The following is a 16,116-nucleotide window of genomic DNA, read 5'->3' as shown; positions in this document are numbered from 1 at the left end:
AGTTGAATGTTTACAATTTCGCTGGTTACTCAACTCTTATCGGCTCTCCTTAATATCATTTTTTACGATAATATTAAAATGTTCACAGCGACAACAAAGTTCGCGAAACTATCTATCGATATTTGTTATAGCCCAATGATTAGATACTTTCGAAGCTAATATTATCTTGAATAATTAACCTCTCGTGTCAGTTTGAAAGACTTTAGAGGGCAATAACTAATCTGACAAGTCGTATAGACGAACGTAAAAATATTACATGCCTCTTGTGGCGATGAACAATCCCGTCTTCAATTACGCGTTGAAAGGTACAATTCAAATTAATTTCAAGTTAATTGAATAATATTCACCCGGCGGGAATAAACCTCGAAATAAAGGCGAAAATAAAGATGTACGGTACGGAACAAAGCGAACATTCATGTTGTCGAACCGTTCCGTTTCATGATGACAATTAGAAAAATTACAATTTATCGTGCAATTTATTGCGACGCGATTTATTGCATACACAGAATCGATCGACAGTATAACATAACCAGCAGCGTGGCAAGTCGTCTCTATTACTTAAGACGAATCCTCGCCACGGTGCATACAGTAACAGGCGATAGTGTTTCGCGTCGAAACGATCGTTCGATCTGTCTTATTATTATAGATCGATAACGGGTCGGTATCGAGGAACAAACGTAAGAGAAGATGAAGAAATCGTGGCTGATATCGCTGTTCCTCGTCGTTCTGATCGACGACCGAGTGATAGGCAAAATTCTAACGGAATGCGAAATCGTGCAACAACTCCAACAAGCTAGAATCTCAAGGAGCGACATAAGCAGTTGGATCTGTTTGATGCAGAGCGAGAGCGGATTGAACACGAATTTGATAACTGGGCCGAAGACGGCCTCCAGCTACAGTTACGGGATCTTCCAAATTAACAGCGCCAAGTGGTGTTCCAGAGGACATAGCGGGGGCATTTGCAAAAAACGTTGCGAGGATTTCGCGAATGACGATATCAGAGACGATATCGCGTGCGCTAAGAAGATTCAAAGTTTGGAAGGGTTCAAGGCGTGGGATGGTTGGGTGAAGAATTGCAAGAAAAAGCCTTTGCCGAATATACAGAAATGCTCACGATGATGACGAGTATATAGTTTCATCGAAGCCAGTACCTTGAAACGAGGTAAATAGAAATATTTTTGTGAAACAAATCTGGAGATCTCTTTTTAAAAAAAAGAGAAATTTTTTGAATTTAAGAGGGAAAAATTGTAAAGTATCTTGATTGAAATGACGATATATTACATTTTTCAGATGGATTTTCCAAAGACGTGGTAAAAATAATTAATAATTAAACATTGGACCTCGCCTGAATTTTCATATATCGATTCTCATTGTGTTTCTTCTTGAAGAAAAAAAAATCGTTTTCGTAATTTTGATTTTTAAAATCTGTTAATAATAATAATCCTTATTGTAAGTGAATCATTAGCTGTTTTTCTACTAGTCTTCCACTCTTTCTCTTCTTCACCAATCTTGATAATTTTAATATACAAATTTTATTTGTTCCGGAAATCATATTGATCCTCGATAAAGTTAAATGAGATAGGATGCTATTTATCAAACCAAAGAATTATTAATTATTTTCATTAAAAATTTTCTCATTTATTCTGCTATTTCTATTCAATCCATTTTAAGGTACTGCGATGAGATTATGGAATCGATTCGATTAATATTGTTACTCTTACATCGTATCATCGTTATCCAATGAAATAATTTAGAAATCATGTTTGAATGTTTGTAAATGAAAAAAAATACATATTACGCTACGTAATATGATATATCTATGATTTATTAGACTTTGATAAACGCCTTAGAAATCACGTATACCGATACCGTCTATTTTTACAACATTCATTTCCACATATGATTCTGTAAAAATTACTACGTGTATGAAATATATGATTTTATGCTCGTAACTTGAGCGTTAGTTTATCTCAATAATATATAAAATAGATTAAGTGTCAATTATTTCTTCAATTATTACGATAGTTTCTTAATTACGATTAAACAGTGTATGAGATTATCGTTTATATATATATATATATATATATATATATATATATATATATATATATATATTGATTTATCTATCGGAAGGAGAAAAATTATTATTGCCGTCTGGAATATTTTTATCGAACGTTTCTTGGAAACCGACATAATCAGATAATGCGATGAGAATTTCCACAAACATGTTGACGGATTTATCAAATGAAATTACATAAGATTCTACAGCATGAAACGCAGTAATCATTACTGCGCTCGTCTACGAATCTATTAATTGGGTAGAGGAGCAAGAGATTCGTACTTTTTCGTATTCACTCTACGAAAAGCGTGTAGAAAAGTTGCACAAGCGGACGAAAGGATTGTTTCCCAAATATGAATACAAATCGACTGGAATTAGGCCAATAAAATGATGCAAGAAATCGGCATCATCTTTGAACAAGCCGCTCCACTTGGCAGACCGAATCGGTCGAAATAAAATGGTTTAGAAATTCCGACTATTAGAATTACAAAACGTATCGTGACAAGACTGAGCAACGTTCTTCCCGATTTCATTTTTATGCTCGGGGAAAGTATCGCGATGTACGCTCTTTCAAAAAAATGATTTTCATTTCAAGCGATATCAGGCTGCAGGCCAAACGCTTTCGATAACGGGCCGACTTTATGAAAGTCACGTAGGCGGATCAAAAATATATAAATTACCGTGATTCTTGAGAAAAATTGGAGTAGAGATATCGGTTGGAAGTTCGCGCTTGTCAAGGATGAAGTTGGCTGAAAACGGGCAGGGTTTCAGATAGGATGTCATTGAAACCGTAATCACCGAGGTTACGAGCCATCAAAATGATTGCGCAATTGACACTCGTCAAAATGTCAAGTACACCGTTGGTTATCGATACGCGAGTTAACGTTTTCATAATAAAAGAAGATGGAGAGAAAAAAAGGAAGAAGAAAAAAAAAAGAAAAGAAAGAAATACTGTATGTATCTCTATGAAAGAACAGTCTCTCTCTTGAACGATCATTCCGTCTTTTTCCGCATTTCTCTTTTTCTCCTTAAAATCGATCGTCGCCTCTTCTATTCCTATTGAGCGTTTGCAAGATACATCTGGGAAAATCCACATCCATAAATACAAACGATTACGCAACAAATTCATAGATTCACGTTGCGTCGTTAAGAAAATTACAGGTTTAATTACAATTCGATTCGAAGTTCTTCCAAAAAAATTTCCAAAAAAATCGAAGGTTTCCTTTCTTGGATATCTCTTCCAATTTTTTTCTTTTATTATTATTATTATTAATAATAGAATTCTTTCCCATGGAAAAGGATTGAACGTAAATTCAATCGTGAGAACGAATTTCTAAGCGGCGAAATAATAGTTTTAAACGAATGCGAATACGACGCCGTACGAAATTGATTTCGCCTTTCGAGTTGAACACGCGCGTAGAAATCTGATCGTTTTTCCCGCGGGACACCCGTTAGAATTTCAATCAGAGTGATGCGTCGATCTAAGACTGCCTTTCCAGGCAAACATCGCCGGTTACTGACAGAAGAGGTGTACTTGGCTAGTCAGATGCGCACACCAAGGATGCACGTAGGTGTACGTAAGCGCATTTTACCATAGACGATCAGGTGAGTGTGCATGCACCTTTCACTAGCGGAAGTGAACAGCTGAGACACAACGCGTGAGAGCGACCCGGGTCATCATCGATGCTTCTTTTTTTCTTTCTTTTTTTTATCCTAGCCTCCTTCCATCGATCCACGTGGATTTATCGAACCCAGGACATTTGTGATCCATTCGTATCCAATCTAGGATAATTATCCATCGTTCGTCATTTGATCGACCTTTTGTTTCTCTCCAATTCCTAAGAGATCCATTCGTATAATCCATTCGAGGGATTATAATCGTGTCTCCTCTGGGAATAGGAAGCCTCGTTCGATATATTCATTACACGACGTGATTGGAATCCCATGATAAAACTTACGTAACGCGATGCCAATCGAAAACTATAATCGATAATGATCGTGCATAGAAATGATGGTTATTAAGAACAGTCGATGATTTATTAATAGGTTAGTCAATCAGTTCTTGACAAAAGATGTGAAAAATTGTAAATCTACGATCCTCGCCGACTATGTAAGAACTGTGCATAATCATATACGATAACCGCGATAAATCATGAGTCGGTGTTGTTTGCATCGGATGTCGTGTATGCGATAAAACCTGGTGCACGTGTCGCATTTCCCCCGTTGAATTACGGTTGAATAACGGAACAACGTTTGATGAATATTAACAAGGTTTTTGTTGCAATTTAACGCGAGACATTCTTGAATGACACGTATTCGTTCATAAAGCGGTGAGACGCCTTGTGGACGCCGTCTCTGAAACGAATCTTGGACGGCACAGAATCTCCCCGGCGACAACTTCACCAACTTCTTTTCTTATCACAACTTTCTACGCGATTTGCGCGAGAGGTATAAACCATTACGTGAAACGATCCACCATTCGACTATGCTGGAAACTCATCCTCACCGATCATACACACTCTCGATACAGGAATCTACCTTCTCCTCTCGTCGACGAGACACGCGAAGATCACGAATTACTCTCTCTCTCTTTCTCTCTTTCGTATCAAACGGTTATCCCGAATTACGAACGGTGATGGATTACGATCACCTCTCGTATTTCCTCGTGAACCCGGCAATTTTCGACGTTTCGCACGGAGCACACGGTCGAGCGAGCGGGTTGTTCCTCCTTGTCGTGATCTGCCCCCTTCTTCGCAGGAAGAAGGAAGTGCGCGAGGATCGGTCGATCGAGGTATAAACGAGATTCGGTGAGGCAAACGCGTGGGATGAAGCGTGCCGGTGAAACTCGAGCGTCGTTTAAGCGACCTCTGCAAAGGTCGCTCCTCCGTGCCTTTTACGAAGAAAGCGGCCCGATAAACCAGCGACCCCCCTCTGATAATTGGATTCATTCTCTAGAGATCGTTAGGACGTTTTCTCAGAGATCGGTTTCTTGCCTCGAAACCGTTTCGTTACTCCTATACCGATCTTCGATTAAACCAGATAATTGATTAATCGAGGGAACGATTGTGATCACGTGTGGTTACGCGATAACCACGTTTACGTAAAGAAGAGAGAAGTTTTAGAGATAAATTAAGTGTGTGCAAATGACGCGACGCGAAGGTGGTAAAAGTATGTATAGCGGGCATGAAAGATGGCAAAGTAGGCATTTTAATGGACGTTACGCCGTGCCAAATAAGCATTTTGAGCCGGAAAGGAAAGCGGCGAGATTAAAACGGTGCCAAGCTGATTAGAAAGAAGCGAAAGGAGAGAACACAACAAATTCCCCTTCCTCCCCCTACACGCTTAACGCGGATTCGAGCCGCGTAGCAGGGACAATAATGAATTCCTTAAATTCGCGAAACAGTGTCAAAAAGAATCTCGTGAAATTAACGGTATCGCGCGATCCAACGATCGATCTCGTATAACGTCTGCAGTAAAAGCGGAGAGGAATGAAATTCTTGAATAAATTAACACGTCTCTATCTTTCTCACTCTCCTTCCCAAAAGACAAATTTACAATTATAATTTTATACCCGGTGCCACGATAAGATTTATAAAATATGACGAAATTTATTGATTTTAACAGAAATAATAGCATTATATTTCTTGGGAAACATTGAATTCGATTATCGTTATCTATCATTTCGATCGATCTTTTAATCATCGAAGATAAAAAAATCTATTATTTATAATCCTCAAGTCCCACGTTTTCCAACGAAACGCAAAAAAAGATATTTTCGAGAGTGTGTGTTTCCTCTTCGTTTCTTTCCTTAATTCCTCCTCTTAATTACGATCCTCTAAATTACTTCGAAAAAAAAGTATCAATTAAACATTATATAAGACGATAATTTTTCAAGCCTGTTTAGTAACAAAATTGAGGAAACTTTGCCACGAGGAAAGTAGCTCGGGTAATTGCCGCCATTCTCTTCTCTAATCAAATGATTAAAAGAGAGAGAGAAAGAGAGAGAGAAAGAGAGAGAGGAGAATAGCTCTGGTAAGATCTGGTACGGATGTTATTAAACGATGCGATGGGTGCTGAAAAATTAGATGGGTTCGCGTTCTATTCCGACCTGGCTCGACCGGTATAAACCAACCGGAAGAGTTTCTCCAGTTTTCACATACCACGGTGATAATTACGTACATGGGAAGATGTTCGTGACGCTCTTCTAGGACGTTTGGCCACGGTATTGCCGGCCTTTGCCCGATGGATATCATTGTGCGATACTGTAATTTTTATATATATATATATATATATATATATATATATATATATATATATATTGAACGAGCAACAATCACCATTGTGTAAGATTCGATACAAATCATTTCGGGATTTCGACACAGCATCGATTAGCGAGGAGAGAAATTTTTATAATTTATGAATGAAAATCGGTCCGGAAGTTATTAATTACGATTTCCAACCGACGCGAAATAAATCCCGACGATATATTCATATGCAAATAAAGGAAGGCGAAGGAGATTAGCTCCTTTTGTCGCCGTTATTATATATCTTTCATTTCGCTGTTTCAACCGAGGATAAAAATTCTGTTTTTGTCGTTTCTTTATTGCCGAGAATATACCGTCGTAATTTGCCTTCCGCCGGTTTTCGACCAATCCGCGATCAACGTTTCGTTCTTGTTTCGATAAACATCGCGACGATGTAACGGGCAAGATACGCGAAACACACAACACTTCTCATTAACCATGTTGCGAGTTTAGCCGGGCTCTCACAATATATAACCCGGTATATATATACGTCCATCTCGTATACCAATTTCTTTCGAGAACGATGAGGTCATTTTATATCCTTGCCGGGTTTCACCGTGCCCGATTACCTTAGAACGAATCAAATTCGTCCACTGTACACGGCCACTTTCATCATCCGGATCCCGACTCCCTCTGATGCTGCAGGTGAAACGAGCCAACCAAACTTTCATACGAGCATGGGATATTTTAAATATAAGTTTCGAATTTTTCCGTTCTCTTCCCGATGTAATCGAGGTAAAAATCTTCGTATTCGGGATATGTGGAAAATAAACGTTTTAACGCACGATTTGTATTGCGGTTTAGTTACAGTTAGGGAAGGGAGGCATCCTTTCTTGTGCAACGATTAAACGCAGGCTCACTCCGTTTCCCGTGAGCAATTTTGCGTAATCGTACAGCCTGCCTCAGTTACCTGCACATCGCTAACGAGCTACGTAGCACGGATCATTCTTTCACACCGACTCCCTCCCAAACGTAATCGTCGGATCATCTTTGAAAATTTGTTCCTCTATCGTGAATCAGAGAAAAAAAGAGGAGGGAAAGAAAGGAAGAAAAAAAAAAGAAAGAAAAATTGTCCTCGATCCGTCTTAATTTAATCCAAGCGACGACAAAAAAACTCGTATTCGATTTATCACGTAAGTGGCGCAAGAAAATCTAGATATATTTATGAATCATTGGAAATTTCCAAAGTCGTCTATTTTCGATTATTCGTTTTACCGCGAAGGCGAAATATAATTGAATCGATGCGCGACAAATATTTACGTGACTCAAATATTCTTATTAGCATGCTAATGTGTCAAGTATTCCACCGACGTTCCCGCCATTGTTTGCATAGTTTATACCCATTATTACTATGCAAACGTGTTACCAACGATTCCACGATCGAGTGGAAATCTGATTAGAAAAATGACACCACCGACACAATCAAGCCAAGCTCTTAACGAGTACCAAATTTTCTCGAGTACCATATAAATATAAAAATAATTTTCCCTTCACCTTTCACTTCGAATTCAGCCTTTCACCTCACGCTGATTACACGCGATTTCGTTACGATGTTAGACTTTTTTTCGCGGGATTCCCATTGCGTCCTCCTCGATCATACGATCATTCTCAAGATAAAGCGTCGAGGAAGTATCGGGCCGCAGACAGGCCGGAGCGCGCAAGTTTCTATTCCTCGAAAAAACTTCGAGAAAATCAACGAAATTCTCTCGCTTGCTTGGCCAATCGAAAATAATCTGCTTTACATAATGCTCGACAAAATTTATACGATCTTTCTTTCGGGTTAACCGAAGACCAAGGCCAAGCAGTAAATGCTTTCTTTCCCTCCTCGTTCGATATTTATAAGATATATTTTTGTGATGTAAATTTCGTCCAAAAAAAAAAAGAAAAAGATACCGTGAAAGTCCCGATTATGTTACAAACAATTAATAAAAACAATTGATAAAACAATTAATAAAAATCATGGGAAATTGTTAATTATCCCTGACTATGGCTTTTATCTCGCGAAGAAAGTTGGTGCGCAGGATGTATCCCATAAAAGTTGGATAACCGTGAAACCAATCCTCCGGATGAAACTCTGCAAGCCCATAAAACACGCTGTTCGACGAACGTGTTCTTTTCTCTTTTGAAGCGATTCGAGGGAAGCGATTCGATTGTTGGATCAGGCCGATCCATCCGGGATGGGAATAAAAACGTAACGGACTAAACAACCTCCGAGGAGGAAGAGGGCCGATCTCGAGAGAAGCTGTAACGGACGAGCGAAAGTCAAGCCCCAGGCTCCACGGATTCCCCCTTCTTTCGCGCGACCCTGCAACATTAATATCCGAGAAACTCGGATGCAGCAGCAGCAGGAGAGGACGTGACTCGAGGGCTCGAGAATATTATACGAAACATCGAGATCGACGGGATGGATAGCCGGCAGGCGTTCGAGGAAATCGAAATTTTTGCACGCGCGTCCACCGTCCGGCTAATCCTCGCCTTTTAATCCTCGACCCGGTTCTTCGATACCCTTCCTCGATACGATATATATTTCACCGCTTGTATCATTCCGAGAAGTAGGTCAACGTCTCCTCACTTTTCCTTTTCGGACACGAGACGAGAAAGAGGAGAAGTGCGTCCGTGTATTCGTGTGCGTGTGCCCCCCTCCTCCTCGGTTTGAAAAATGTTTAACCAATTTCACGCTCACGATACGAGTAATTGATGATTCGAGGAAAGGTATAATTACGAAGAAGAATGCAATTTGAAGGATATTCCCGGCCGAGGTTAAAGATAAACTCGAAAACGATCGATTCGTACGCATAGTTTTGTAATGAAATGCAAAGGGATATTCGATCCTCCACCTCCGCAGCTTTGGCTTTCTCTCGTCTACAATTCGTTTAAAATATATCTGGATAAATTGCCGTGCAAGAAGAAACGGCGAGATACATAGTATATATATACATTGCAACAAGCTATTTATCGTTTCTTTATCGTTCGGATTTAATATCCACACGTTCGAATATCGAAACTTCATTCCAATCCCTTGTACGTACACCGATGCGTATTACTCGGCCGTTTAATAAAGATGAAATAACGAGCCATCGAGGGGGGAACGTTATTTTATCAGAAAAATTTCGGATGAAATGTGAACCGAATAAAAAAGAGAAAAAAAATACTCGAGGCAAATAAACACGAAGATAACTGTGCGTGGATTTAAATTAAATTATCCACGCGGAGCGTTGATCGATGGTATTTTTTTCATAAAGAAACAGCATCTTAACTCAGATACATATACATGTGTATGTGTGTGTGCGCGCATACACGTTTCGTAACGCTGCAATTTTACCGACTTCCCTTATTACGAATTAAAAAATCGACAAAAGGAACGAGAAAACGTCCAATTTCCTGTTTTCCTCGCCGATAATTTATCCTTTATCGACACGTAAGATTTACGAAATACACGTTTGCTTTTCCGAGTGAAAAACGAATCACAACTCTCTCGTTACAATCGAACGTTCTCTCGAACAAGAGACGTGAAAAAGCTAACGTAACCACGGAGCGGAGTGCGAGCGAAGGACGCACCGGAAATGGCGCGAACCCGGTGCACAGAGGCGAAGGAAGAGGCGAAGGATGACAGGAACATCGGATCGGATCGTATCAAGAAGTGGGTCGAGAGTTCACGAGCCGCATAATTAAATTCTACGACGAAGAAAGCGTTTTCCCATTCGTTTCGTGGCCACCATCACTTTTGCGCGGATCCACCGTTCGTGGACAACTGTATATTCGAAATCATCCGATCGTTATTCTGCGTTTAACCGTGCATCTTTGCAGATTTATCTGCAGCGAGCGCATGTTGACCAGGCAAAACGAACAGCGAAGAGGTTACGCTCGAGGGACCTACACGAGGCATCGACAGTCGGTTACTTTTCTTCCTGATACTCTCCCCTTGGAGATCAGTAATCGGTCATCTAACGGGTGCCTTTCGAGGATACATTCGAATACACGTATTACTTGTTACGTAAAAATGGGCACAAAAGAATCGTGCGAATTAATGACGTTAATGATCCTGTTAATGATCCGTATCTCACGAGTTTCGTGGAATCGTCACGATTCATTGACGAATTTTCAAATCGTGTTTTTATCGTGTCGTACGAATACTCGTATTGACACGAACTCGTAAAAGTAGAGCGATAGATTATTTAACAGAATTAAAGTGAAAATGAAATATCACTGCTTCCTGTGCTCTAAAAACGAAACGGGTTCGACGAGAATACGCGGAAATTGGTTATGAGATATCCGTTCCGTGGCTTGGATCGGTTGGTTGTATTATCGAACGAGATATTGGAGTGAAATTTTCCTTACGGGAAAAATTTATGGATATTTCGACGAAATAAAGGGAAATTTTATCCGATCAATCCACGCAGAATCTAAAGATCTTTCCGTTTAAACGGAAGAAAATTAAAATTATTCGAGAATCCAGCAACTTTTCCTTTAGTTATATTTGTTCAAGCATAAGTAATATTTGTATTCCTTGAAATGCACGCGTCGTTTATTATTCAATCTTAATAGACGGTGGCTAGTCGATGAAGATATCAGCAGAATACAAATAGAAATTTTAACAAGATTTGGTAGCATCGATTCGTACTTAACACGCATCGATCGATCTCGAATTAGAACTTGGACGATTGCGCCAGAAGTTTGACGACGAAACGTACAAACAACATCTTTTCGCAACCGCAAGATTTACAACACTTTATCGTGAGGAAAAAAAAAAAGAAGAAGAATAAAACAAAGAAATATCAAAATTGTCCAATAATTGAACAATTTCGTTGAAATTTCTTCGAAGAAATTATTGCGCCACGCTAATTACGAAGAAAGGAACCGGGCCAAGATCGTTTTTACCAAGATCGACTTAAAAAGTTAAGATTTTGTGAAATCATCCGACGATTTCGAGGCACTATCGTATGTGTATCAAGAGTCTAGGTCTAGGACGCGGATCCACAATGGATATCGTGACGAGGCAGAGAAGAAGAGCGTTTCGCAACGCGTTTGGATCGTCCAAATTCGGCTATTCCCGAAGGCAGAGGGTCGAGGAATCGGTGGACGAGCGAGGAGGATGGGGCTAGGTGTATCGTTCGTCGGAGAGAGAGAGAGACGAACACAATTGAAAGGACAGAGGGGTGGCGCGGAGAGGGAGGGGAAGAGAGAATCGTCTCACAGCTGAATTACTCTCACTCGAGAGGCCCCCGTCTCTTCTTCTACGTGGGGGCTTCAAGTATCCCCCTGCTTCTCGTGGAGTATAAAGGACCCTGGTCTACCTTGCACAGAGTCACAGAACAGAGCGGCATCGCAGAAGCCGACATGAATCCTCTGATCGCGGTAAGCACGATAAATTCTCTTAAATATTATCCCGAGTCGGAGAGAAAATAAGCGAGAGAGAGAGAGCGAGAGAGAGAGAGAGTGTGAGAGTGCATGGACTAAGTGTAGATTATCTTTTCGAAAAGTGAAACCTGCGGGATGCTCGGTTTAAAAGTGGTCGGTGTCCTCGATTTCTATCAAACATGTCAAACATTCCATTATCATTAGCCCGAAAATTCTAATAATCTTTCTTATTTTAGGATTACGTACTACCCGATCGATTACTTTATCCAAGCAGCATGAGTTTCCATGAGTTAAAGACTTCGATATCTCGCGTTGCTGCTTTCCCTCTCGAATCGCGCGGCTTCTCTTTCCTTCAAACCAATCACGCTTCGATGATCGTAACGGTTTCGAATTTTCTTTCGCTCGACCGTCTCTGGATCTCCAAATCTTTTTCGGACTACTTACTCCCAGAGACTTACTTTCTCGCAGGGATTACTACGTTTCACTTTTTTTTCGACGAGCTTTATCGAAACTTATCGCAATACCTTTTCATTTTCTTTCTTTCTTTCTCTCTTTTCCAGTGTATAATAGTCGGTCTAGCAGGGTTCGCCCTCGCGGAACCACCGTCCGGCTACAGCTACAGCAGACCATCGGGGGGTGGTGGTTATTCCTTCGGTGGTGGCGGCGGCGGTGGCGGTGGTTTCTCGCACGGCGGGGGTGGTGGATACACCTCGGTGTCGACCGGCTATCAAACCAGCGAGGGAGCATCGATCGACGGCGCGTTGCTCGAGCAGATCCGTCAGATACTGCTGAGGGAAGAGCAGAACAGCGGATTCGGAGGTGGAATCGGCGGTGGTTACGCCCCTAGCTCGAGCTACGGCGCCCCATCCTCCCAATACGGTGTGCCAAGCTCGTCCTACGGTGTACCGAGTTACCAGACCCGCGTGGTAGGAATAGATCTCGATGGGATCAGGCAGGCCATCCAGGTGGCCCAGTTCAACCAAGTGAGCCATGCGCCTGGCGGATATCCAAGCGGCCCGAGCGGAAGCTACGGGGTACCGAGCAGACCAAGCGGTAGCTACGGTGCACCGTACTAAATGCGGATCACCGGACTATACAAATGCGGATTGGATGATGGGAGAGTGAGAGAGAGAGAGAGAGAGAAAGGGAAGGAGCGAAAGGGAGAGAGCGAGTGGAGGCACCGCGTCGACCACCGCGATCATCTTCCGAGCCGATATTCGATCAACGAAAGCAGCAACAAGGCCGATCAAAGAGAAGAGAAACCAGGATTGCTCGATCGATAGTAAGATCTTTTTTTTACAAACGAGATGCACGAATTCTTCTTCTCTCCAACTTCTTCCGCTCGGAAGATGGTCGTAAGACGGATAAATCGTTAAGAGGAATATTAGAAGATAGATGCTATTTTCGAACATCGTGGTCGTTCGACGTTGTCAGGATTCTCAGGGGAGGAGGGGAGAGAAAAATAAGATCACAACGGATGCACGTACAAGGTAACATCGAGCAGGGATTCCAAAGGATCCTGTTTCGTTGAAATCAAATCGTCGTCGCTTCAACGGGCCATGATCCTCGAAGGAATCGCGGGCGTGCGTGCTGGAAGGGCAAAAAACTTTACGAAAACTCCAGGTCTTTGGCTCGTTGAGGAATAAAAAGGTCGTCGCTTCAACGGGTCAGGGCTCGTGGAGTGAACTTGAAACGGTTCGAACGACCGTTCACCTACCAGATTTAACGATCCGAGAGTCGACGGGGTGTCGTTTCGTTTATCGTATTACCAAAATCATCGTCGTCGCGGTCGGATCCACGGGGGGATCTAACGTACCAAGTGATAAAAATGAGTTGTCGCAAAAAGAAAAAAGAAAAAAAAAAGAGAAAAGAAAAAAAAAGGAAAAGAAACAAACTACTGTAGAAAACGATCTCAAAAGAGATTCAATGTTACCACCATTCGTTATGACTTCGAAATGGCATGTAGCCGTGGTGCCGGAGCCGAAGTCGAAGCCGTGATCGGCGCATAGAAGCGCCTTGTAAATACAATTTACACGCTTTCCACAGCGTACGCTACGTCATCCAAGAGTACGAGGAGGAACTGAACGCGTACGTCATCGAATCTGGCCTAACCGTTATTCCAAGAAGGATCAATGATGCCTAACCTATTGAATAATTAAAGAAGAGAAAAAAGGAAGAAAAGAAGAAAAAAAAAAGGATTAAAAGAAAATGAAAAATCGAGAAACGTAGCGGACGCTGACACAAGTATACACGTAAACACACAGATACATTATATTTTTTATATGTCTTAAACGCTACTCCTTAACCACGCATTTTTTTATACTTGTATAAAGGCTTTTTTGTAGAAAAAAATAAAAAAAAACGTCGCCACCGTTGAAACAACCACCTGCGTTCAATTTCATCTTCGTGTACTTCTCTCCACCTCTCGCCACTTCTTTCCTTGTTCTTAATTTCTCTTTCCCATCTCTCCTCTCTTTTCGAATCTTACGATCTTCGATCTTTATTCTAGGTCCCGATCCACTCGTGACCCCTGGGTGTTCGCCCGCAGCTACGTGAATATTCCTCCTCCTCTTCCTCCTCCTCCTCCTCCTTTAAAGACGATCAATTTTTCTTTTCCTTTTTGTCCATCGGCCGCCTTTCTCCTTTCACTGCACCGATCAGAACCAACGGTTCAGTTCCCTCCTCCCTTCCCGAGGGGCACACGAGCTTCTCCAGCCTGGACATGACGTCAATTCTCACGACCAGCGTTTAACAGATGCTCGCAAAGCAGGCCGAAGAAGTCTGGACATCGGTCAGGGATTCGAAAGTGGTTTCGCCTCGCTATTCTACTCGCCTCTCGAGTTGTTCAACATTTTACTCGTACTCTCAATTTAACTATTCAATTTGAATATTTCTTTTCGAGAAGCAAATGATGGAAGGCGATATTTTCGAAGGCGAAATTAAAATAAAAATTCCATAGCAGACCAGAGTTGGGAAATGCAATTTATCAAAAATTACCGGAAACTTTTGCACAAATGCGATTCGTTATAATATACAACTGTAATGAAAACGTTTAAAGGATGAGTAATGAGTTGTGATACGCCGCATTAAATCGCTTACGTGTGTTTAGATTTCATTGTTTATGCAATCGGTAACACGTAACAGATTTATTAAGTCAGCCATGAGAATTTCCTCCATTGGAGAAGCTCAACGTCCGTGCCTTATGAGATTTGTATCGCGAGAGGAATGGACGAATGCATCTATTAAGATACATCTAATTGAAAGTATAATTGAATCGATAATATATTTATACGGGAAATTCTGACTGATGCTCGAAATAATCTCGATCCGATCGAGTTCGCTGCAAATCAAGTAATTAGAAATTGAGTAATCGGGACAAGCAGAAATTGAGTAATCATCTCACAATGCGAGGCTAGTGCAATTAAACACACTATGACGAGGAATATATCGCAAACCCTGTATTAGAGTTAAATTAAATCATTACGCCGAGATGTTTCTCTATTCTACATAATTTTTTTTTTTTTAATTTCTGAAAAGTGCATTATATCTCTGTTGCGGTTAAATCTTGCAGGTTTTGTGCAACGGAGATACAATGCACGCTTTTCAGAAATCAAATCAAGCATATATTCGATGCTTAGAAGATATAATAGACAATGAAAAATTAATATCGAAAGAGCGGAAGTTGTTGAACGAGAGAAACAGGAGGATTATATTGCTTCCAATCTATTCTCTCGTAGAATCATTCCTCGCGATTTGCAGCGATCGAAACATCAGCTTGGTAACTTTGTTACTAAGCTGTCGTTTTTTTATGCTCGCCATCTGGTCTCTCGCAAGAAAAAATTCCAGTTGCACGTTTTGACATCGATGTGCGATTGTTGAACGATCAAAATTATCCTCCGTATTTCATTGTCTTTTTAATAATTTTCACAAAGAAATATTCGAAATCGAGAAAGTATTATTTTTTAGCTAACCATGAGAAAATCGAAATATCAATTTCGATTCAGCCATTCTAGAAAGAAGACTTACGTATGTACCACGTACGAAGTCCAGGGAAAGTGCGACGCCTCTTCCAGGGATGGCGAGGTCGAGAAAGGGGAAAGGAGAGAAGAAGAGGAACTGTGAGATTCTCCGTGAAATTTTGTAAGAGCTGTACATAATCCATAAACGTGCCTGCCAGGCAGAAGCCGTGCGAAAGGAAGAAAAACGCGCACGCAACGAGATCCATCTATGCTCCAGTTCGAACTTGTAGGGTGAGATTGCATGTCCCAAAAATTTTTTATTTTCAAAATCGTCACAGTTACGTAAAACGTTTACCTAAATGATAAACCAAGAAAATTTATTATATTAAAATTTCAAAGATGAAATATATATATGTATAAAGTATATTCAATTCAA

The 16,116-nt window shown here is 40.9% G+C and overlaps 2 protein-coding genes across 2 annotated transcripts; both read left to right on the top strand.

The window, feature by feature from the left end:
• Window positions 1–436: 436 nt before the first annotated feature.
• LOC724899 (lysozyme) lies at window positions 437–1,952 on the top strand. Its single transcript, XM_026444741.1, has 2 exons — window positions 437–1,162; window positions 1,291–1,952. Exon 1 carries the CDS (start codon window positions 688–690, stop codon window positions 1,117–1,119), a length of 432 nt encoding a protein of 143 aa, XP_026300526.1. The 5' UTR covers window positions 437–687; the 3' UTR covers window positions 1,120–1,162; window positions 1,291–1,952.
• A 9,403-nt stretch (window positions 1,953–11,355) lies between these two features.
• Window positions 11,356–14,104, top strand: LOC409962 (loricrin; the record flags this gene model as incomplete). The annotated part of the gene is made up of 2 exons (XM_393452.7): window positions 11,356–11,718; window positions 12,282–14,104. Coding segments are annotated over 2 exons (879 nt in total), but the record flags the coding sequence as incomplete, so codon positions are not given.
• Between the last annotated feature and the right edge of the window lie 2,012 nt (window positions 14,105–16,116).

The sequence above is a fragment of the Apis mellifera genome, linkage group LG13 (genome assembly GCF_003254395.2).
Source record: "Apis mellifera strain DH4 linkage group LG13, Amel_HAv3.1, whole genome shotgun sequence".
NCBI lineage: Eukaryota > Metazoa > Arthropoda > Insecta > Hymenoptera > Apidae > Apis > Apis mellifera.
This window is presented reverse-complemented; position numbering and strand designations above follow the sequence as displayed.

Bases quoted from the DNA above. Each gene is read 5' to 3' on its own strand.
- LOC724899 (XM_026444741.1), top strand. From the start codon at position 688: ATGAAGAAATCGTGGCTGATATCGCTGTTCCTCGTCGTTCTGATCGAC.